Source organism: Rhipicephalus microplus, chromosome 9, assembly GCF_043290135.1.
Source record: "Rhipicephalus microplus isolate Deutch F79 chromosome 9, USDA_Rmic, whole genome shotgun sequence".
NCBI classification, from domain to species: Eukaryota; Metazoa; Arthropoda; class Arachnida; order Ixodida; family Ixodidae; genus Rhipicephalus; species Rhipicephalus microplus.
The window spans coordinates 5922836-5945521 of NC_134708.1; the positions used below are offsets into that span (position 1 = coordinate 5922836).

The 22686-nt window shown below is 45.8% G+C and overlaps 1 protein-coding gene across 1 annotated transcript in view; it reads right to left on the bottom strand.

Moving 5' to 3' along the window:
• Positions 1-18608: 18608 nt before the first annotated feature.
• The window catches only part of LOC119163377 (uncharacterized), a 119174-nt gene continuing 115096 nt past the window's right edge, over positions 18609-22686 (bottom strand). The window contains exons 3-5 of the mRNA XM_037415359.2: positions 22063-22208; positions 19762-19897; positions 18609-19238 (exon numbers count right to left, since the gene is read on the bottom strand). Of these exons, the coding sequence (XP_037271256.1) occupies positions 18998-19238; positions 19762-19897; positions 22063-22208 (523 nt within the window). The 3' untranslated portion in view covers positions 18609-18997. The remainder of the gene's footprint in view (positions 19239-19761; positions 19898-22062; positions 22209-22686) is intronic.

Consider the following 22686-nt stretch of genomic DNA (forward strand, 5'->3'; position numbering starts at 1 on the left):
AGTAGCGGTCCCAATGACGCGGTGTTGTCCTCCATGCTTCTTTCACTACCTGGCTTTGTTACAATTGCCATTCGCAAGTCCTTCCATTCCTCTTCACATCCGTTCTTTACTCTTATATATATATATATATATATATATATATATATATATATATATATATATATATATATATATATATATATTGTCAAGGTCGAGAATGTTGCTTGCTTTTACCAGCCTGAACTTTGAAGCGCAGCCTCTCTTCACTGCAGTATTCAAGTGTCAAATGTCTCCCAAAGGGAACGCTGAGTCGACTTTTCTTTGGAGGGGTGTTTACTGCTTCTACAAGTTCTAAGGCGGCTGATGGAGTGATTGAGCATCAAAAAAGAAAGCAACGAAAAAAGACAAAGAGAAGCGTAGGAAAAGAAGGGTACGAACGAAGTTCGCACTCTTGGGAACATTGAAAGTTCCCGGAGCTTAGTACAAGTGCTCCGGTGTGCACGTCCATGTCTCCTCACTACTCTTTCCTTTCTCCTGTCGCTCTTCGGACTGCGTCGATCTTTGGAAATCAGGTTTGCTTCTTGCGATGTCCGCCCTCTCATTCGTATCCAGGTGCTCAATCACGGGTGCCGCCCTCTTTCCCATCCTCACATGACTTCCTGTACTTTCTTTCGATGCAAATCCGTATCACAAGCGCCAACTCAACAGGAGACCAAGATAAACCAAGAATATGGCTTATCTATAAGGTAAAACGTGACAAGCCACATGAAATGCGCAACTTGACGCTGTGTCGACCATAGTTACACGACGTCGGTGTTTACACGAGTGATGCAGAAGATCACCGGGATCGCGTGTTGACGCCACGATATGGCGTAACCCTGACGCCAAAGATCGGCGAAATCGGTGACGTCACCGTGACGTCATCACGACGTCATGAAACGTGACCCCACCTGATACCACCATGACATGACCTCACCACTTGGATCGAAGGTGGGCCGAGTTAAAGAGAAAGCAAAGGAAGAAGGCAGGCAGGTTAACTAGAGCAGCATTTTGGGTAAGAATGTAATTCATAATGTCAGAACGACTGCCAATGAAAAAACACGGACTACAAGGAAGAAAGACGCACCCATCGCTAAGTACTGACACAATGGACGTTACGCATGGTCGCAATCGTACGCAGGAAGGACTATAGAAAAGCATTTACACATACAACAAAGTGCTCGCCTTCCTAGCGGTGGCTTCTTGCAAATCGTAATTTTGTTTATTATTCAGTGTGCACGTCTGCGCAGTCCTTTTTGCGTAAACGCGCGCGCATACACGTAATGTAGGTTGTGTCCATTATATAAAAGGGTGTGTCTTCGACGTCGTTTCAGGGGCGAGGCTCCTCTTAGTCCAACCTTGTCCTGCGTCAGGCGCAACCGGCACCGGAGCAGTATAATAGAAGACGCTGCCTCATCACCGTTTCTCGTCTCATTTCCCTAGGTGGCGTTGGTCCAATAGAAATGTGTGCAATATGACGCACGCGCGGACGGACGAACGGATGCACAGACGCACAGAACAGAAGCATGGACGGGGGCATCGATGGAAACACGAATGGATGCATTGACGCACGGATGGACTCATGGATGTATAGACCAACGGACGAAAATATGGGCGGACGGATGAACACACAGATGGATAGATGCACGGTCGCATGGGCGGACGAACGAACGCATGGACAAACGTGCGGACAGATTCATCGCCCCACTCATCGTTATTCATTCCGTGGATATTCTGTAATTTGTTTCTTTTTCTTTTGCGCAGTCGCCATGGAGAATAACCAGGCACATGATCAGTCCGCTACACCAACGCTGGGAGAAAAAGAAGTGTGAAGATCCTAAACACAGGTAGAGGATGATGAGGAGGGAGGGTAATCAGCACAATCGATCGAGAAGGTGGTTTTCCCTTTCGAATCGTCTTATGCGTATACTTAAGGAGCCCTGCGAGTTTTTCTTTTTGCTTTGTTTTTTTTTTATACTGTACGCGTTCACATTATTGCCCGTCACCACCACTTATGCGCATCTTTATTTATTTATTTACTTATTTAGCTATTTATTATTTTTTATTGATTTCTTCACTTATGTGTATATTCATTCATTTATTACGGTACCGTCAGGGCCTGAAAACGTCACCGAAGAAAGTGGGTAAGAGTGTGCACGGTAATAAGAACAAATACTAATAAAAACAAAAAAAAAATGCTAAGATCGAACCTCACATTCAACAGCAGGCAGAAAAAGCAATTTCTTAGAAAGGATAAGAAAGCAGAGAAGAGAGAGAGATGAAAAATTCAGGAAAGGCCGAGAGGTCAAACAGAAATGAAACAACCGCTTTGCAACCATACACTAGGAAGAGGGGGTATGCAAAGATGGGAATGGGGTGCGGAGGCAAGCAGACATTTCCTTACTGGGTTCTCGGTGTATTAAGGACTGTATATGTAATCTTGCGTAATAAGAAGTCATAATTGTGCTGATTTTAGAGTGACATATCGACCTTCCTCATTCGTGCTTCGCATATCATCGATTCCCACTGTACGCGGGATTCCCTCTGAACGTGTCCAGGGAAATAAATTTCCCAAAATTGCAGCAAGCTTCACTTGGCGAACACTGAGGAAACAGCGAGTTGGGTGGTGTGCAGTGGGGTTAAATTTAGTGAGAATGAAGAAGGTGTTTAATTAGAAGGAGCAGAAGTCGGCCTGGAAAGCAGGTTTCTAGCCTGCTACTCCTCACGGGGGTATGCGGAAAATGGAAAGAAAGAGGAGGGTATGATGAGGTGTGATTGTGATATAGCACAATGAGTCACTGCACACAATGTCTCGTTAGCTGTAGGACACACACATAAGTCTCTACATTAGCAGATTCTCTACAGACGGGAATATAAACCTGTCTTCTGTCTTGCTTAGAAATGCAAGCGGCCTTTTAAGCTGCGTTGAGGTGGGAAAAGTGGCGGGATGAGTAGTGAGTGGGGAGGGGGGGGAGGGGTAGAGGGTAGTGGGCGTTGCTTAGAGTTGTGGGTAGGGGTAAGCGTATCGTGCATAATGGTGAGCTGTAGCAGTGGTCGGTAATAGGAGTAGTTGTAGGAGTAGGGAATGCAATAGTTAGTTGTAGAAAGAGTGGAAGGGGGAGGGGGAATTGGCGACTTATTCGCTTTCTGTGGTTAACTCCCACCACTATCTACAACGGTTTCTGGACATGAAAACCTCGGCAGAAAAGAACTTCGATGTTACAACTTAGAAAATGCAATTAACAGTTCAAGTTTATAAGGTATACATATTTGGTGAGGTGAGATATAAGTATTCATTAAATAAATGTTGAGATTTCAGGCAGACCAACTTTTCGTGTCTGCTACGCAGCGTTAAGCAAGTAGTAAAAGAAGAGTAACGTTATTGTTGGAACGTCAAGCAAGCTCTGCACAATCTGAGAAAAGGACGGCAAAGTCGTTACGCAACAACGTCCGCTATGCTCCGAGATATTCAAGACTGCCTTCCGCACTCTGCAAGCATTGGGTGGTCCTCAAGGTCTCGAAATAATACTCTCAGGGCGCCTTATTACAATCAGAATTATAATGAGCCCTGAATGAAACATAACACTCCGATTTTTCACTGTCAATGGTTGAAGTGCTGATTACGCAATTATACGCGGATGCGTGCCTACCACCCTGTAATTATTAAGAAACATATTTGACACTACGTGCAATTATCTGTCTTCTGTGTTCGGCTGAGTATGACTAGCCGTACAAAAAGAACTTGCTCAGATGGCAGCAGGGACCCAAGGCTGCAACAACGGTGCTAGTGTTCGACAGTTTTCGAGCGCAGATCTTATAGGCACTCGTTCATGCGCCCGGTGGCGTCACCGCTGGCGTTGGCGGCGTAACCAACAGACTGGACGAGTTTGATAGAAAGCGAACGAGGACGAAGAAGAGCGAAGCAAATTCCGGTGATATCGGGAAGGCACTGATCTCTAACGTCGCTTTCTTCCTCCATCACGTGCAATGGACCCTCGGTGGCAGCTCGTGCTCATGCAGGGCTGGCACGGGCAGTACGGCTGGCTTCACCTGTCGTAACGGGGTTGTTGGTGTTTCGATGATTCGCAACGTTTGCAAACCTGGTGTGTACTGATTGGTGTATGTAACACCCGAAGGCTGTCGGTGTTTCACACTTGGTTCGCGACACCTTCATCGCCCAAAGTGGCGGGTGTAGTAGTCTAGTGCTGGCAGTTTCTGTAAAAATGTGTACTGGATGTTACATTGCTACAACTGCGGCGATTTTTTTTTCCACGTAGAACTAAGTATGGCTAGCCTCGGCTTTCTTCTCCTGTTTCGGTCGGCTCCTCACACCACGACCTCCCCTATAAGCTTTATACAGGAGGTCGTGCCCCACATTACGCATAGGTTAGACGGTTTCGTCTGGAACATGTCATGATTAGCTGTTACGAGGATGGTATCGGGAACACCTGACGTCGCTAGTTGTTACGGCATATTTAGTCGCGGGAGTAGAGTTACGTCATGTTACGTGTTCTCAGTCACGTGACTAGTCACGTGATTTTGAGTCACGTGGAAGATTCGAGCATCACAGTTGTGCACTCCAGCCGGACAATTTGGTGCGTGGGTTTTGGGAGCGAAGCAGATAATCCAAGAGAGGACGAATCATCATCATCATCATCATCATCATCAGCCTGACTACGTCCGCTGCCGGACAAAGGCCTCTCCCATGTTCCGCCAGTTAACCCGGTCCTGTGCTTGCTGCTGCCAATTTATACCCGCAAACTTCTTAATCTCATCTGCCCACCTAACCTTCTGTCTCCCCCTAACCCGCTTCCCTTCTCTGGGAATCCAGTCAGTTACCCTTAATGACCAGCGGTTATCCTGTCTACGCGCTACATGCCCTGCCCATGTCCATTTCTTCATCTTGATTTCAGCTATGATATCCTTAACCCCCGTTTGTTCCCTAATCCACTCTGCTCTCTTCTTGTCCCTTAAGGTTACACCTACCATTTTTCTTTCCATTGCTCGCTGCGTCGTCCTCAATTTAAGCTGAACCCTCTTTGTAAGTCTCCAGGTTTCTGCTCCGTAGCTAAGTACCGGCAAGATACAGCTGTTATATACCTTCCTCTTGAGGGATAGTGGCCATCTACCTGTCATAATTTGAGAGTGCTTGCCGAATGTGCTCCACCCCATTCTTATTCTTCTAGTTACTTCAATCTCGTGGTTCGGCTCTGCGGTTATTACCTGCCCTAAGTAGACATAGTTTTTTACAACTTCAAGTGCACTATTACCTATCTCGAAGCGCTGCTCCTTGCCGAGGTTGTTGTACATTACTTTCGTTTTCTGCAGATTAATTTTAAGACCCACCTTTCTGCTCTCCTTATCTAACTCCGTAATCATGAGTTGCAATTCGTCCCCCGAGTTACTCAGCAATGCAATGTCATCGGCGAAGCGCAGGTTACTAAGGTATTCTCCATTGACTCTTATCCCTAACTGCTCCCATTCTAGGCTTCTGAAAACCTCGTGTAAGCACGCGGTAAATAGCATTGGGGAAATTGTGTCCCCCTGCCTTACACCCTTCTTGATTGGTATTCTGTTGCTTTCTTTATGAAGCACTATGGTAGCAGTTGATCCCCTGTAGATTTCTTCCAGAATGTTTATATATACTTCATCTACGCCCTGATTCCGCAGTGTTTGCATGACGGCTGATATTTCTACTGAATCAAACGCCTTCTCGTAATCTATGAAGGCTATGTATAGTGGTTGGTTATACTCTGAGCATTTCTCTATTACCTGATTGATAGTATGAATGTGGTCAATTGTGGAGTAGCCTGTTCGAAATCCTGCTTGTTCCTTTGGTTGATTGAATTATAATGTTTTCTCTACTCTGTTAGCAATTACCTTTGTAAATAGCTTGTATACTACAGAGAGCAAGCTGATCGGCCTGTAATTCTTCAAGTCCTTGTCATCTCCTTTCTTATGTATTAAGATGATGTTAGCGTTCTTCCAAGACTCTGGTACTCTTCCCGTCAGGAGACACCTCGTAAACAGGGTGGCTAGTTTTTCTAACACAATCTGTCCTCCATCTTTCAGCAAATCTGATGTTACCTGATCCTCACCAGCAGCTTTGCCCCTTTGCATGCTCTCCAAAGCTTTTCTGACTTCTTCTATCATTACTGGTGGGGTGTAATCTGGGTTACTGCTAGTTCTTATAGTATTAAGGTCGTGGTTGTCTCGGCTACTGTACAGATCTCTGTAAAACTCCTCCGCTATTTTAACTATCCTATCCATATTGGTAGTTATTTTGCCTTCTTTGTCCCTTAGTGCATACATCCGACTTTTGCCTATCCCAAGTTTCCTCTTCAATGCTTTGACACTTCCTCCGTTTTTCAGAGCGTGTTCAATTCTCTCCATGTTATACCTTCTTACATCGCATACCTTACGTCTATTAATCAACTTCGAAAGCTCTGCCAGTTCTATTTTGTCTGTTGTACTTGACACTTTCATGATTTGACGCTTCTTAATTAGGTTCTTCGTTTCTTGGGAAAGCTTGCCAGTGTCCTGTCTAACTACCCGGCCTCCAACTTCCACTGCACACTCCGTAATGATACTCGTCAGATTATCATTCATTGTATCTACGCTAAGGTTGGTTTCCTCACTAAGAGCCGAATACCTGTTCTGCAGCGACACTCTGAATTCCTGTACTTTCCCTCTCAGTGCTGGCTGATTGATTGGCTTCTTGCGTATCAGTTTCTGTCGTTCCTTCTTCAAGTCTAGGTGAATTCGAGACCGTACCATTCTATGGTCACTGCATCGTACCTTGCCAATCACTTCCACATCCTTAACGATTCCAGGGTGTGCACTCATTCTAAAGTCTATTTCGTTCTTATTTTCGCCATTAGGGCTCCTCCATGTCCACTTGCGGTTTTCTCGTTTTCGGTAGAAGGTATTCAAAATCCGTAAATTATTGCGTTCTGCGAATTCTACTAGTAGCTCTCCTCTGGCGTTTCTAGTACCGATGCCATAATCTCCTACTGCCTGGTCTCCAGCCTGCTTCTTCCCTACCTTTGCATTAAAGTCGCCCATCACCATAGTATACTGTGTTTTTACCTTACTCATTGCCGATTCCACGTCTTCATAGAAGCTTTCAACTGAAGCGTCATCATGGCTGGATGTAGGCGCGTAAGCCTGTACTACCTTCATTTTGTATCTTTTATTCAGTTTAATTACGATACCTGCCACCCTTTCATTAATGCTATAGTATTCCTCTATGTTACCAGCTATGTTTCTGTGAATTAGGAACCCCACTCCCAGTTCTCTTCTGTCTGCCAAGCCCTTGTAGCAAAGGACGTGCCCATTCTGTAGCACCGTATAGGCCTCATCTGTCCTCCTAACCTCACTGAGCCCTATTATATCCCATTTAACACCCTCTAGCTCCTCGAATAGTACAGCTAGACTTCCCTCACTAGATAAGGTTCTAGCGTTAAACGTTGCCAAGTTCAGGTTCCAATGGCGGCCTGTCCGGATCCAGAGATTCAGATCTCTGGATCCGGACAGATCTGGATCACGAAAGTCACCACCGCCGCCGCGGAATCTCCGAGTTTGCGGACCGCGAGGATAGTACCTCGAGGCCAATGCAGTTCAGATTTTATCTTCTCCGGGCTTTCAGCAGAGTTTATGTTGATGACGCCCTTGCAATTATCCCCTGGTGCCTTGGCGTGGCCTCAAACGGGCATCTGCTGATCCCCCACTTGCAGCTGGAAGTCCCCGAGGAGTCGCTGTGCCATACACAAAATGGTGGTGCTACAGACCATGATGTTTTGTTCCCAGATCGGCCACACTTGAATATCCGTGGTAGTCCGTTCGCCGAGGTAGCTGCGGATGGCGTCACCCGCACGATCGGCCGGGACGAATGTGCGTAGCTCGCAGGGAACGTGAGGTTTCACTAATACGATGTAGTCGTCGCGAGAGAGGCGTGGAGTCTGACGCGGACACCACTTGCGTTGCTTGGCCGGCTGCGAGGACGGAGCAGAGGTAGGCACACCACCGGAGGAATGGCACGCCGGCGTTCCTTGCAAGGCTGGGGAATGACAGCCGGCTGTGGCGTCTTGTTAATGTTGAGACGCAGACTTCGATTTCGCTTGCTTGCGTTGCCACAGTCTCACCATGTCGTCGAGGTATTCGTCTTCGGATGGCATAGTGTTTACGGAGGATGAAATCTCCATGGACAGTACTTGGCTTGAGGTAGGATCTGCAGATCTGCAACGCAGCAGAGGGTGCTAAGAATCTCTGGATCCGGAGGACGAATCAAGCGCGTCCCAATTATTGATGATAATTTATTTTCGCACTGCCCAGCTTTAACGGCTCCGCCGTTTATTTTTCTGCTTTTCAATTACACCCCATCCACCCACCCGCTGGAGGGCGCGACTTGTCCACGCATGCGTGCGAGTGACAACATTGAAGAGTAGCGCATTCGAAGAAAAAACAGAAATGTGCTCATGGTCACGTGCACGCGTGACGCACTTCCTTCCCCCGTGACAGCACTCCCAGTTTTGCTGCCAGCACTTAGTCGCCAAATAATAAGAGAGAATGCAACTGCAGCGTGCGACAAATTTTCGTAACTGGATCCAATGGTACCGGAGGGATTCTGCACAATTTTCCTGCGGTGAATTCGTGAGACATTAAGCTCCTTTAGTGAAACCATACAATTCACCCCATCCACCCACCCGCTGGAGGGCGCGACTTGTCCACGCATGCGTGCGAGTGACAACATTGAAGAGTAGCGCATTCGAAGAAAAAACAGAAATGTGCTCATGGTCACGTGCACGCGTGACGCACTTCCTTCCCCCGTGACAGCACTCCCAGTTTTGCTGCCAGCACTTAGTCGCCAAATAATAAGAGAGAATGCAACTGCAGCGTGCGACAAATTTTCGTAACTGGATCCAATGGTACCGGAGGGATTCTGCACAATTTTCCTGCGGTGAATTCGTGAGACATTAAGCTCCTTTAGTGAAACCATACCGTGGCTAGTTGGAAAAGAGTTGCAGGGACCCTCCAAGCGGCACTCGCTATAATGGCACAAATTGGCTTGCTCCATCGGGATGGATAAACTATCAGTTGCTGGCCTTCACACATGAAAAGAAAAAAAACTATCGCCAAGTGCTCGTGGTAGTGGGAGCACGTAATAAGGAAAAGGTGAAGAGCACGTTTGACGCTAGTTAAACACGGAAATCTGTCGCCGCGGTTGCGTTAGAAACGAAGTCACTGGCTGGCTCAAGTTGCACCTTTTGCACGGGTTTTATCGGAAATAAGTACTCACGTATTTATCAAGACAGCGAGAATGTATTGGTACAACAGACACTTAATTATTGTTGTCTTGACACTTCGATGCTTTCGGCACTTGGTTGCTTCGAAAATGTTTCGGTCTCACGAAACCCGAGTCGACAAGCTTTTGCTGTATACAAATTGACGATAGTTATTTTAAATGATGTCACCACCGCATAAATATACATTCTCCATTGTACATTAATGTGGAGTTGAATTTGCTTGTGTTTCATCAAATCTTACGGGCCCTACACCGTAATAACCGAATAAACTTGCAACGTGAACTGAAAGCACAGGGCACTCCGACTGCGCTTAATTATTATAACTTCCAGTTTTTAAGCGCCAAATGTCATGCTCATGCAGTAAAAAATTATGCATAACCAAGAGCTCCCAAACATATATTGAAGCAATCCTCATACTCGTGCTATTTCTGTGAGTGCTCAGCAATATTCATGCGTGAAAGGCACTCGGAAATTTCGCAGAACATTTTTGTTTTGGAGCGAGAATCGCGAATTCGCAATAAATTAATCTATCATTTCGGGTGGAAAGGTAATACCGGGGCGATTATAGAGGGCAGAGACGGAAACGCAGTAAAAATAGAATTCGATCGCCTGGAGAATAAAATTTAGCGTTGTAGGATAGAGCGAAACGAGGATACTTGGGATGTCTGATTATGCGCCTTGTAATCTCCAATTTTGAGGTGTACGCGTATCTCGAAAACATCGTCGCTTGTCTTCCAGTATTTACATGCGCTTTCCAAACCATTTCCTCGGAACTAATTTGTTCGCGTATTTTGAACAACTGCAACAAACAATTCGCACAGTTTCACTACAAAATAACACATCCGCACACATCTGTGAGCACGTGTGTCCGCTGCTTTTGCGCCTTTTTACACAGTTTATATTGTGATCCTGCCACTACTTGTGTACCAGAGCACGAGCACAAATGCTGCACAGGAATAACAAAACATTAAAGGGCAACATCAAGAATACCGAACAAATTAAATTAGTTTTCTGCCACGGTGATAGACGGCATGCTGATAGACCGTTATTCCATCTGCCCTGCTTTTATAGCCTTGCGTACATTGGGGAGATGAAAACACCTGCCTTGTAATTAGAAAATCGAAGGTTAGTTTTCACTGGGTATACTTAGACCCAGTGAGGAAATGTTAGCGCGGTCGTCAGATTTATGGGCACACTGATCGAATCGGGCCGCTTTCATTCATCTCGAGTTTCATGTTGAAGTAATTTCGGCTGTTGTGGGATCGTTTCAATTCACGACGAGGGCCCAGCGCGATTTCAATAAGCCGATCCATATAGCGCCAAATCGAAATTCAAGTTTGGGAACATTTCGATATAGCTTGCATGTTTTGCGCCAGAGCAACCTCGTGCGAGTCGTAGTAATGAGGACCCAATTTTCAGCTAAAAAAATGAACAACGGTCATTCTGGGGTGAATACCGGACGTAAATTTTGCATAATTTCTTCGAGAAAAATTGAAAACGTGAGGAATCGCAGGGATACGTATGCGCGTAGTTCTGGTTGTATGGATGTCCCTGACTAAGACATCCAGTGGCAGCTAAAAAATGTCGAATTGAGCAATTTTTTCACTATTATAGCCTTTATTGACTTATCGTAAGAAAAAAATTTGAATGACAGAGAGCTGTGCTAATTGTTACGCATTCATTCTGAAAATACCGGGCCTGCAAACTCTCATTCAAGAGTGAGGTCAGGGCACCTCAAACTAACAACCCAAGGAGCGCCGCGCGGCGGAAAAGAAAGGAGCGAAAACTCGTGACCCCAGTAAACCCTTGTAAAGTCGTTTGCGCCTCGTGGCGCACACATGTTTCGTGCATAGGCTGCAGTTAGGGTTCACAACCATCGAGCAGTGCGTGGCGTTGCCCTCGCGAGCGTTGATCACCATTATTATCATCAAGGTTAGCGCGGTAGCGCTAGTCGTAAAGGAAGAAAAAAGAAAAGAGCGTTACGTCACACGAGTTGAAGCCAACCGTGTCTGCCAAACACGTGATTGAAACGTCAGAGCGTGCGGTCCCTTTTAGTACTTTCGTTGGCGTTCCGTTCTTGAACCTCAAGCGTGAGCCGGTCGGTCTGCGCCGAACCAGCACTATTCGATTAAAAGCTAACGGGCGCATACGCCGAAATCTCGGCAAGTCTCGTTGCTTGCGTGATATTGCCGGAAAACGTCACGTGTTGGGTCGACACCGTTGGCTTCAAAGCGGGTCGGCTTGCAAAGGCTGGCGGCGGAGCATCATGTTCCTTCCTTTCTTTTTTTTTCCTACATCGCGCCAGTATAGTGTACTAGAATATGGGTAGTGTGTTCACGGAAGAGCGAAGGCTGCCGCAGTTGATATCAAAAGCCGCGAGATGGCGCCCACCGCGACAGCTTGGGCTGTCGTATCGCACTTGCTCCCGAAGCTCTTCGCATATTTTGGAGGCTTGATTCGTCGCGCTTTATGATATGTTTTTAATTGCTAACGTATCAGCGACAAACGTTCGTACTCCGAACGAAACAAAATGAAGTGCAATAAAGCTACTACGCACGCTTTGAATCGAGCAGCGGGGACTTGCACATTCCCGTGAAGCAGTCAAAGCTTCAACTCGCTTCAGTTTTGTTTCCCAAAAGAAAAAAAAAGAAAAAATAAAGAGGGAAATCAAAAGATCAAAGGAAGTTCTATGAGCCCATTAGTTCTTTTTTTTTTCAAGTACTATTGTAATTAGTCATAGCGTGCACCCGAGACAGCTTCGACTTTCTCCGTTACGTATGTGGCACTGTTCCTATCGATAGTTTATTACGCAATAGCAATTATGTGGCTTGGGTGCCAAAACTACCCTTTTACTGCGAGAAGTTGCGTAGTAGAACACTCGGAGATATTTTTGACCACATAAGAAAGCCAAAGACCTCAAAAATCACTCATTGGTCTTGTTTCCTGCACCCCTTGGACCTATTGAGGGAGCTTCAATCAATCTGAACGAGGAGGCGTACTCGGTTTCACGAGGTTTGACTGACCGTGTTTCGGGTAACGCGTCATCTCCAGGGTGATGCGATCCTCTTTGCACGTACAACGAGTATGCAAACACCATTACCTCTCGGGAAGAGTGCTGCCCCTACCACACTCTTCGCTGTTGCTCTTGTTAGTGGCCCAAGCTGTTACTCTCAGACTGATCTAAACAAGAACCTACCCGAGCCCTGCGGCACTGCACACAATATACCCCGACCGATCCTCAAGCCCGGAGTGCCCCTTGTGTGGTGGATATACGGACTTCGAGCATGTCCTGTGGCTCTCTGCCTTTGCTGGTCCCCCTTTCCAGGAAGAGGAAATGAACAAGCTGATTAAGGCCCATGACCTAACTTCTCAATTCCTGGCCGCGCAGAAGGCCCACGCGAGGGCGGTCAGGTTTAACCTGACTGTTTCCGAGTGGGCCTAGCCAGGTGACGCGTTAGCGGCTAAAAAGTTATAAATTTATTTCACTAACTCACTCAAAACTTTAGGTCCTTTAACGTGCACCTAAATCTAATATAGTATGAGTGTTTTCGCAAAAATGATATTGCTTTAGGCAGCTCGGTTCGAGCGTGAAAAAAAAAAGATGCTATACAGTTGTGAAGCGGAAAAAAATGGCAGCATATCCACGGAGTGAATGGTGGAGAGTGGGGCGAAGCATTCGTCCGTCCATTCGTTCTTGCTTCCGTCCGTCCATGCCTCTGTCTGTGTGACCATGCATGCGTTCATCCGCCCGTCCGTGCATGCATCTGTTCATGCGTCCGTCCCTGCATTCGTCCATGCATCCGCCCCTGCGTCCGTTCATGCGTCCATCCATGCATCTATCTATCTGTGTGTCCGTTCGTCCATCTATTCAACACTCCAAGTACCACCATCTCGCATCTTTTCATCATATATTCCCCATATAGAAGCACCGCCATCCAGCAGACATTTCAAGGACTAAAAGAGAGGTGTCACACGCACACTTTCTTACGGCTTGCGCTTCGGGTCTACTTCCCACCTTTAGCCACTTCGAGTTCATGGTATATACTAGTTCACTGTATTCATGGCACTGTGGCCCAACGCTCGCTAAACCTTTCTAAAACCAAGGAGGTTATGCCCAGCGAGTATAACGTAGCAACCTTTTGCTGCCAGGTAGTGCTCAATGTACATGCGAATGACTGCTAATGGGGATCACAGCGTGCGCGTTAACTAAAAGCCGAATGCTGCTATCTCTCATTTTTTATTAGCAGCCATTATCATGTACATTGAGCACTATTCTTCTGTGCGTTGTTGAACAATAAAAAAAATCTCTCACCGGCACCACCTTGGAGGTCAAAATGTTATACTTGTTACATACTACAACGGCTACAAGGGACTAACGGGGGCCGCTATAAGGAGCTTCGCCCCTAAAACAGATGACAGTGTGAGCGCTAACTTCCAACTTTTGTATATTGCGTACCCTTACAACACATAATATAGCTCATTCCTCGTGACACCGCACTCATGACAAAACCATAAACGTGTGGCGCAGCACACGTTACCAAGAAAACCCAGTTGCGATCTGATATCAAATTAACAATTCTATATCAACGCTTCACAGCAAACGCTCAAGAAAATTGAGCTTTTTCTCAGATAAGGACGCAGACGGTGTACTCACACACAGCTTCGCATATTTTGCGATAGCGTTCGCCTCAATAATTCCTTGCGTCAACTCGTTACGACTGCGGCCCAAGATTACACACGCTCAAATCGAGCTGCGCTAAAGCAATATCATTTTATCATGCACCAACTTACCCAGCCAGCAGTACTTGTGTTTTTTTATTATTATTCCGCGCCCGTTGAAATTCGGCCTCGCCATGGCCAGGACTTTGCATTCTACAGTCAAAGGAAACGTCACTGGACACAACATCCCGGGTGTAGGAAGAAGCTGTTTATTTGTACTTGTGCATGCATACTGCATTCAGTAGAAGCACTGCTCAAATTAGTCACCATTCCGAAGAGTTATCATGTCATGTTCAGTTGGTGACGGTGGCACCTTTATGAACGCTGACCGATTTGTGGAAGCATGTTTTTTTTTTCTTCGGCTTGCCTCTCGAGACAGTTGACACTCTCGGCGAAAATGTTCAGTCTTGTTAGCGCATCAGACTTTGCTACTGCTGCCGTAGAAGGTCTGCGTGCTAGCTGCAGCCCATTGTACAGTCATATTTTATTATTGCGATAGCAATTAATGGACACCGCCGGCTGGATTCTGCTATAGGCATCGACGTGGGCGTCGCCGTCACTCACCATATATGTATACGTATCTATATATGAAAATGCAAGAAAGAAAAAAAATCCAGAAAAAGACTCCGGCGCGTGGAATCGAGCCTGGGTCCTCTGAATCGATAGTACGAGGCGTTAAGCACTGAGCCATCGTGAAGCACATCCTTCAACGCTCCAACACCAACAGCAACCTATCAATATCTACCACTTGCCGCTGCTGACGGGCATCTTGGGGGGGGGGGGGACGATCCTGTTTCCATCATTACCAGCAAGGTGGTGCAATGAGCGTATGCAACATCGTCACGACGCGGTGGCCGAGCTATATTCTCCTACGCGTTTTTCTTTTATTTTTTCCCTCTCTTTCTCTACCCCCTCTGTCTTGCCCCTATTTCCCCACCCCCAGTTCTGGGTAGCGAACCGGATGCCAATATGTGGTTAACCTCCTGGCCTTATTTTTTCTCTATCACTCAGTGGCTTGGTAGAAATTGATTATACAGACAGGGCGTGCAAACACGCGCAAGAAAGAAGTGAAGGCACCACAAACACTGACATATTTCTTGACTTCTTTCTTCTCTCCGTGTTTGAACACCGTCTTTCTACAATAAATTTTCAGCTATCTCTGCCCTCAGCTATTCTAGACAATGAAATGTAAAGTGATGTTTTCTCCATCAATCAAGTTCTTTCTCTGTCACAATAAAGTTCTTAGTCTATCTGTCTGTTTTCTCCGTTAGGCATAGTTTAACATCTCTGTAGCCTCAAATACCAACCGTTGCACAAATATTGGGCTTGATAGTTTGTACGAAGGTACAACCTTGCCTTTCTTTCCTTCCTTTCTTACCTTAACCGCCTTGCCTTTCTTTCCTTCTTTTCTCTTTTCTCCCACTGCTCGTTTATTGGAGGCCACAATACCTACCTTCGTAGTACACCCGACAAATATTTTGTGCATTGCTTAGCTCTCCCGCAGTTCCCAGGATCGAATCCCGGCTGTAGCGGCTGCATTTCTGATGGAGGCGGGAATGTTGTAGGCCCGTGTGCTCAGATTTGGCTGCACGTTAAAGAACCCCAGGTGGTCGAAATTTCCAGAGCCATCCACTACGGCGTCTCTCATGATCATATGGTGGTTTTGGGATGCTAAATGCCACATATCAATCTATCATCATCATTGTCTAGCTCTTGCGGAGACTATCGTTTCTGCCGAGAGAACTCACTGTTACCCCACAAAAATTGAGTCATGCTTCACGCTTTCGCAGCTTTCGAAATTAGTACACCTGCCTTTTGGCTAACGTCCTCATGTAAATGGCATTGTGATGGCCTTGAGAATCGCCTTCATAGTTGAGCATGCCGAAATCCAAGGTGTCCACTTTCACATTCCTCACCATTCGTTTTGTGTGTTTATTAACACGCTTCAACGCAGTATAGTTGCAGAGGTAAAAAAATCAGCAATGACTGAAACATTATTTTACAAACAATATTTTTATTTCTTTCCCAAAAAAGTAGCAACAGCATACTTTTTCAACGATTTACTACCCTGCTCAACACATAGCAGCCACTGTTTTGCAAATTACAAATGCAAACATAAGGGCCTAACACACAGAAGCAACAAAATATTAACACATAATTCGCAATGTTGTGCACAATGCGGCTTGGTGCCTCTCTACGTATAAGTACAGAGGGCGCATTGAATAACAAAACACTGGGGATTTCGTACAAAACAACAATGTGTTGTCATTTCAAGTGTTGGATACAACTGTTTTTCTGTTGTGGTCAAAATACAGTATCAACGACAGAGCCTAGTCAGAATTCGTGGCACGAACACTTATTAGAAATCGTAAGAGAATACAATGTTCTTTGGTATCCTTGCATGCGAATATGCTGGTTTTGTGTCATTTAGAAACATTTTATACTGTACAGCTGTAGTTTATTTTCTACAATCTGATACTATACTTGATTTTGGAGAAATTATTGTATAATGCACATCGAATCATTAGCTGTACTTTGCATTTTGCCTTGAAATTTTCATCCTAATTATTTTTTTACAGTATACACGCGCATAAGCGGCCAAGTTATGCCACTCTCTCGAATCTTACTGAGTCTATCTTCTGGGATTGTTTACAGACATATTTTCCCAGTTTCCATTTTCGTAATGTAAATGATAAACAATTATTCGGCGATCTTATGCAAGCGTTCTTATCAGCGCTTGTCAAAATATGTCCACCGCCTCCATGCTTTAGTGCGTAGAATGATCGTTTTGTCTAAAATCCCGAGTTTTCAACTAACTGCTCAGAACTGTTGATGAACAAACGTGGTACATATGGAGCTCAGCAATAAAGATTTATTTACAAGGACAACAAATGCCGACCCTCTAGTCGGCTCAACTACAGCGTAATGTCAGTACTAAATAATAAAGAACAGTAATAAAAAAGACAACATTTCATGCGAGTCACTACAAGATGTGGTTGTCGTGTTCCTTCATGTTTTTCGTCAACATGATTTACACAGGGTCAACGCTGCTTTGTGGCCCTGCACTTCTCGAAAACGGGCAGTCTCTCGAAGAGTTCATGCAAGCCCTCATAATCTCCGTTGCGACTAGGAAAAAAAAGTGCCGCGTTCCACAACATACTCGGGAAATAGACATGCGCAATTCCGTTAGCGGGCTTCACAGCCAACTGACGTCTCCAATCGGAAAGTGGCTGACTTCACACTCAAAGCACTGTAGGAGCTGATCATGGCGGGCAAAGATTGTGGCAACACTGGATGGCTCAAATGGATTCGCCACGCTGCACGCTCTTGCTTTCGAAGCTGTTCTAGCGGTGGATGATCAATCTTGGATCGGTGAAACTTGAGGCGCTGAGCCCAAGCGTATGCCATGTACTTCTTTGTTTTGTTCGCAGTAAAAACTGAGGATTTATGTTGCTGGTGGCACGGTCGGGCGCACTGCAGTAGCGCTCAAACTGGACTGTATCCATCTGCGGTGAGGAAACATTTTTAAAAAAAGCGCACAATTTGTTCCCACACGCGTACGCTCAAGGGCTCGACACAGTGACTGGGATCGCAAGAAATGCACAATATCTTTCTCAACGCCAACGATCAAAAGGTAGATCCTTAGCCTTACACCATTTTCTTCGGGCTCTCGTCTCACACTTGAAGGTCATCTACAGAGCGTCAGCATGTCCCTTCTTCGGTGAGTAATTCCAGGTTGGTAATACAAAAGTTCGGCACGGAAGTTGTTTCAACACAGCGATGGCTTGCGTTCTCTGAACTAAGAACTTTTCCAACAGGCAGATAAGAACATGCGGGTCCAGTTTCTTTGACGCCATCCTTGATTTGATGTTGCTGTGTCATCAACGACTACACTTGGAGCTTTGACATGTTGGGGCATCTGGTTCAACAATTCTCATTTTTATATATATGATGACAACAAACGCATCTTCCCTTCAGTCATTTGACACAAGGATTTTTTTATACACGATTGGTCTGCGTAAAATGTGGACTTGAACCTTTAGGATGCTAAGAATGCCGAGGGCGTATCCTTATCTTCCCCTGAATAAGACAAGTGGAACCGTGGTATGCCATGACTGATCATCTTGCAAACCAGTTGAAGAGTTACTTAGTCATAATATTAAACTATTCAGATAGGCTTTGTGAACTTGTCATGCGCTGGACACTGTGATGTTCCTCGAGCCTTCACAATCAGCTTAATAGAGGAACGTTGCCAATGAAGTTGTCACTCTTGTAAGAAATGATGGTCCACATGTTAAATTTACAATTAGGGGGCCGTTCTTTTTGACGACATCACTTAGGTGTCTGTGTGCATCAGTGCTCCTAATGAAGGATGAAATTGGCTTTTCTTTGGCTAATACAAACTATCAGCCATTCGGAGCATTTCGCGATTTGAGCCTTCCTTCGTTTGCTGCAGCACACGACTGATTTCACTGCGATGACTGTTGAAAAGTGCGACAAAACGTGGTCTCCGACGAAGCAGTGGCTAAAGGGCTTCCAGCGCCCGACACTATCCCGCTGTGCAAAGAACACGCTCGCCTTTGTGTCCTACGATGCACTCTGCGATGGGGTCCGTGGCTTCACCACTCACGCAGCGTGACATGTGTGGTTGTGTATGGTTCTGGGCAAACGAAGAGTGAACGAAGCCGTGGTACGCCGTTCTTAAGCCACTCATGCCTTTGTTTCCACTCCTCTTTTTGATGGCAACTATCGGAGCGTAAACCCTAGAAACTCGCGAAAGCAACAAGTCCCGAAGACAGCAAGCGCGAGCAACTCCGCAACCCCACTACGTACACGTTCACCTTGGCCCACACTTCGTAGCCGCTCACTGTGCAAACGTTCTCAAGGATCTGAACTTCAGCAAGCTCGATTTGTCCCTCAATCGACCGGCACAGGACACCCTAGCTGCCAGGCAGCTAGGTTGTTCTTGAGAAGAGGTGCAGCAATGCCACTACTCCTAGAATAGCCGTCAGCGCAAGGGCCACCCTCGCGGAACAGCCGCTGCAGCTGGGCTCGTCTATGCGGTATCCGGAGCAGTGTGTGGACACGAGGTAGCCGCCGGCCTTGACGATGATGTCCTCGGCCAGCTCGGCTGCTTCCACGTCGCAGCGCAGGAGCACGGCAGTCTTGGCGCACTGTTTGTAGCCGTCCATTTGGCTACGAGAAAAAAAGAGAAAAGAAAGTAATACAGCTTCGCATTTGTGGTGCCAAGCCACAAGGAAGTGCGAAGCCGGGCAGCCTTCTTGGTTTCTTTGCTTCTCTCCCTCTCTCTCTTTATTTCTTTTCGCATTCAGATTTCCCTGCATTTTTTCCTCCTTATTCCTATTTATATTTATTTTCCACCTAGTTTCCCCTTTATTTCTCTATTTCTCGCTTATTTTGTTTTTATTATACGTGGTTTAACATAAGGGGCTCCGCACCTCTTATAATCATCAAGGCACTCGAAGAACAAGAGGAAGAATATTTCTCTTTATTCTCAACGTTCATTCCAACGGCTATGCTGTATGTGGCTTTGCCTGCGTTACCCCAAGCAATGACGACAGCGTACGAACAACTGGCGCCTTAAAGTGCTCCGCGAAGCATTTCATGCACGCTCCATTCAGTTGCTGCGGATGCAGCGGATAGCATCAATTTATTTAAGGAGAACAACTAAGGATCTACTTTTAAAATCATTACTTACCAACACGAATGCCGAATTTTGTCTTGAGCGCTGATTGCCTGCCCTTGGAGTTCGGCCCGCTGAGCCATATAGACAGAAGCACATTGGTTGTAGTCGTCTTGTAGTTCTTTGTAGCACATGGAATGCTTCAGATAGGCTGCATACAAACAAGGTGAACAGTTTTTTTTTTCGTAACTCATTTTTTATAGCCGGCTTTGTGGTGACCTTTATTCCCACTTGTCATCATTCGATAAATGAACTCACAATCATAACAGTCAACATCAAGGTCATGAGGTAGAATGCTGAGCTGAAAGTTAAGCTGAATTCACTTTTTGCCATATACATTGCTAAGCCCGCCATCTACAGTGATATGTTCGCCATATATAGTGCCACATTCTTTCCTCAAGTTGTCATTGCCCCGTTACACTGTCAGTAATTCTCAGCGCAAACCACGCCGGTAATTCTCTAAAAGCTTTAGGGTTGTAGTAGATCGTTTTGCTAAGATTACACACCCACTTCACGAACATTAGAGATTATTCTGAAACCTACGCGACCACTAGCGATAACGCTACAATATTCAATGGCACGTGTATAAATGCCAACGCGCTTCACCTCCTGTCAGTTGATCGGCGGCCGACGTTCTGTTCGCCGCTATCAGTGCCCGTGTCTAGCTGTAATGCACAAGTTCAGCCAGATAAACAGTTTCATCTAAGCATCCAGTCTGCTCCCTTTGCCCGCTTCCCGACCCCGTGATAATAGTTTGAGCCCTTAAGTGCTTTAAACATTCTATTTGATTGATTTATATGTGGGGTTTAGCGTCCCAAAACCACCATATGATTATGAGAGACGCCGTAGTGGAGGGCTCCGGAAATTTGGACCACATGGGGTTCTTTAACGTGCACCCAAATCTGAGCACACGGGCCTACAACATTTCCGCCTCCATCGAAAATGCAGCCGCCGCAGCCGCGATTCGAAACCTCGACCTGCGGGTCAGCAGCCGAGTACCTTAGCCACTAGACCACCGCGGCGTGGCTTGAAACATTCAAAATGCTATAGGTTTGGCGCCCTTCATATCATAACACCTACCAGAAGGCTGTCGAGGTTCCACCATTAAGAGAACCGCATGCGTTAGTGGATGCCTCGTAGTTCAGAAAACAACGAATACTTACCCGCCAGTGAAAATAAATATAAGTATGACGTGAATTCGAAAAGCGTATTAATGTTAACTTGGGGCCTAAAATTAGTTCATCCAGCTGCGTTCTTTATACTACATAACTTGACACGCTTCTTTAAATTTTTTTTATGGGCATACAATTAGACACGTCAAAGAAAGATAAGAGAGGAAAGGAAGAAACCAGTAGAAAACAGAGGACTAGACAGTTCTTAAGCTAGATGGCTGTCCTGTAAAGAGTTAAGTGGAATGAACGACAACAGAACAGAGACGCTCTTGAAAAATGAAAGCGCCAAAGAAAAATAGGCACAGGGAAATACGACACTGCCTGAAGTTTGTCCCTAAAACCAGTTGTTCGTAAGAAGCGCAAGGTTTTCAAAGTCTTTTGTTCTGGGGACACTTTCGGGCGGTGTCCCAGGATTCTTTCTTCCAACAAAACGTGCTTGTCGATTCTGCCTAACACATTTCGAGTCTCTTTTTCTGGGAGCACAAAATGAGAATACTCACGCATGAATCAACAAGAGCAGTTAAGGGCAAGGACGCACTGTCGAGCAAGAAAGATACGCAAGCAGATAGAGAGACACTTGCTATTTGACATAATTGTCATGCATCAAAGAGCATATAGAAAAGCTGACGTGCATTGCATGGTCTCTAGAAGCGTAAACAAGTATATGGGAAGAGTGATTTATAAAAGACTAACATAGAATAATAAAATTGTGTTTTACGTTTGAAAATAATTATATTTAGCGACGCCGTATTGAAGGTCTACGGGAATTTCGACCATTTGGTGGGCTTTAACGTGCGATGGCATTGCACATTACACAACTTCTGGCCCTAAACACTCGACCTTCAAGTCAACAGCCGAGCACTGTAGTCACTAAACCACCGCGGCGCATGCATTGACATCTATACATAACTCAACATCGACATATGTATCAGTCAAAAGCTATATAATAGCGTGGTTACCTGACGACATAACTGAGGTCACGGCTTTGACAAGAGTATATATACTTATCTTCGTGGAACCAGCATGTCTACCGTCATTCATTATCCGCAACAGCAACAGGACACTTGTAAGCACGAAGACTGGATAAAGAAATCGCATAATTTAATAGCCCAGATAAGCAATGTGAGAGTGGCCGAGTACTTACTGAGCCTGAACCGGGAACCCTCCCGGCAGAAGTCCTCGATAAGTTGAGCCGCGCCACTCGTAAGCCTCCTGTAGATTTCGCGCTGCTTTTCATTAAAGCAACGATGGGTAAATGCGTTCACGCAGTCCATGGCACCGGTCAAGTGGCTGCACAATCCACGAAAACGCACAGAGGCGTATAAGTCAAGCACGTGCACAAGCGCCGCCGCAAATCGTCGCGACACAATCTTAAGTTGTTTTCCGTAGTAAGGTGTATACATAAAGCAACTGTAAACATCTTTTACATTTCTGGCGTACAGTTTTTTCGTACATTGGGGCAAAAACAGCGCAGACAGCGGGACCCAATACATACACAGTGCTGACTATCAGCCGTGAGGCTGATAGTGAGCGCTGCGCTGTCTATGTCCCGGTATTGTCCTCGTCACGTTGTCTGTGCTGTTTCTGACACAATGTTCATGAACCAACTAGACCCTAGGAACACTTGTATTGCTTTCGGGCGCTCTCATCAATTGAAGTCAAGATTAAGTTTCAACATTAGCTGCGAATTCTTGTCCGGAGCAGCTCAGTTGTCCACGCTGTAACATGTGCGCATTGCTTTCCAGCTGTCACTTTTCACCAGTGTTAA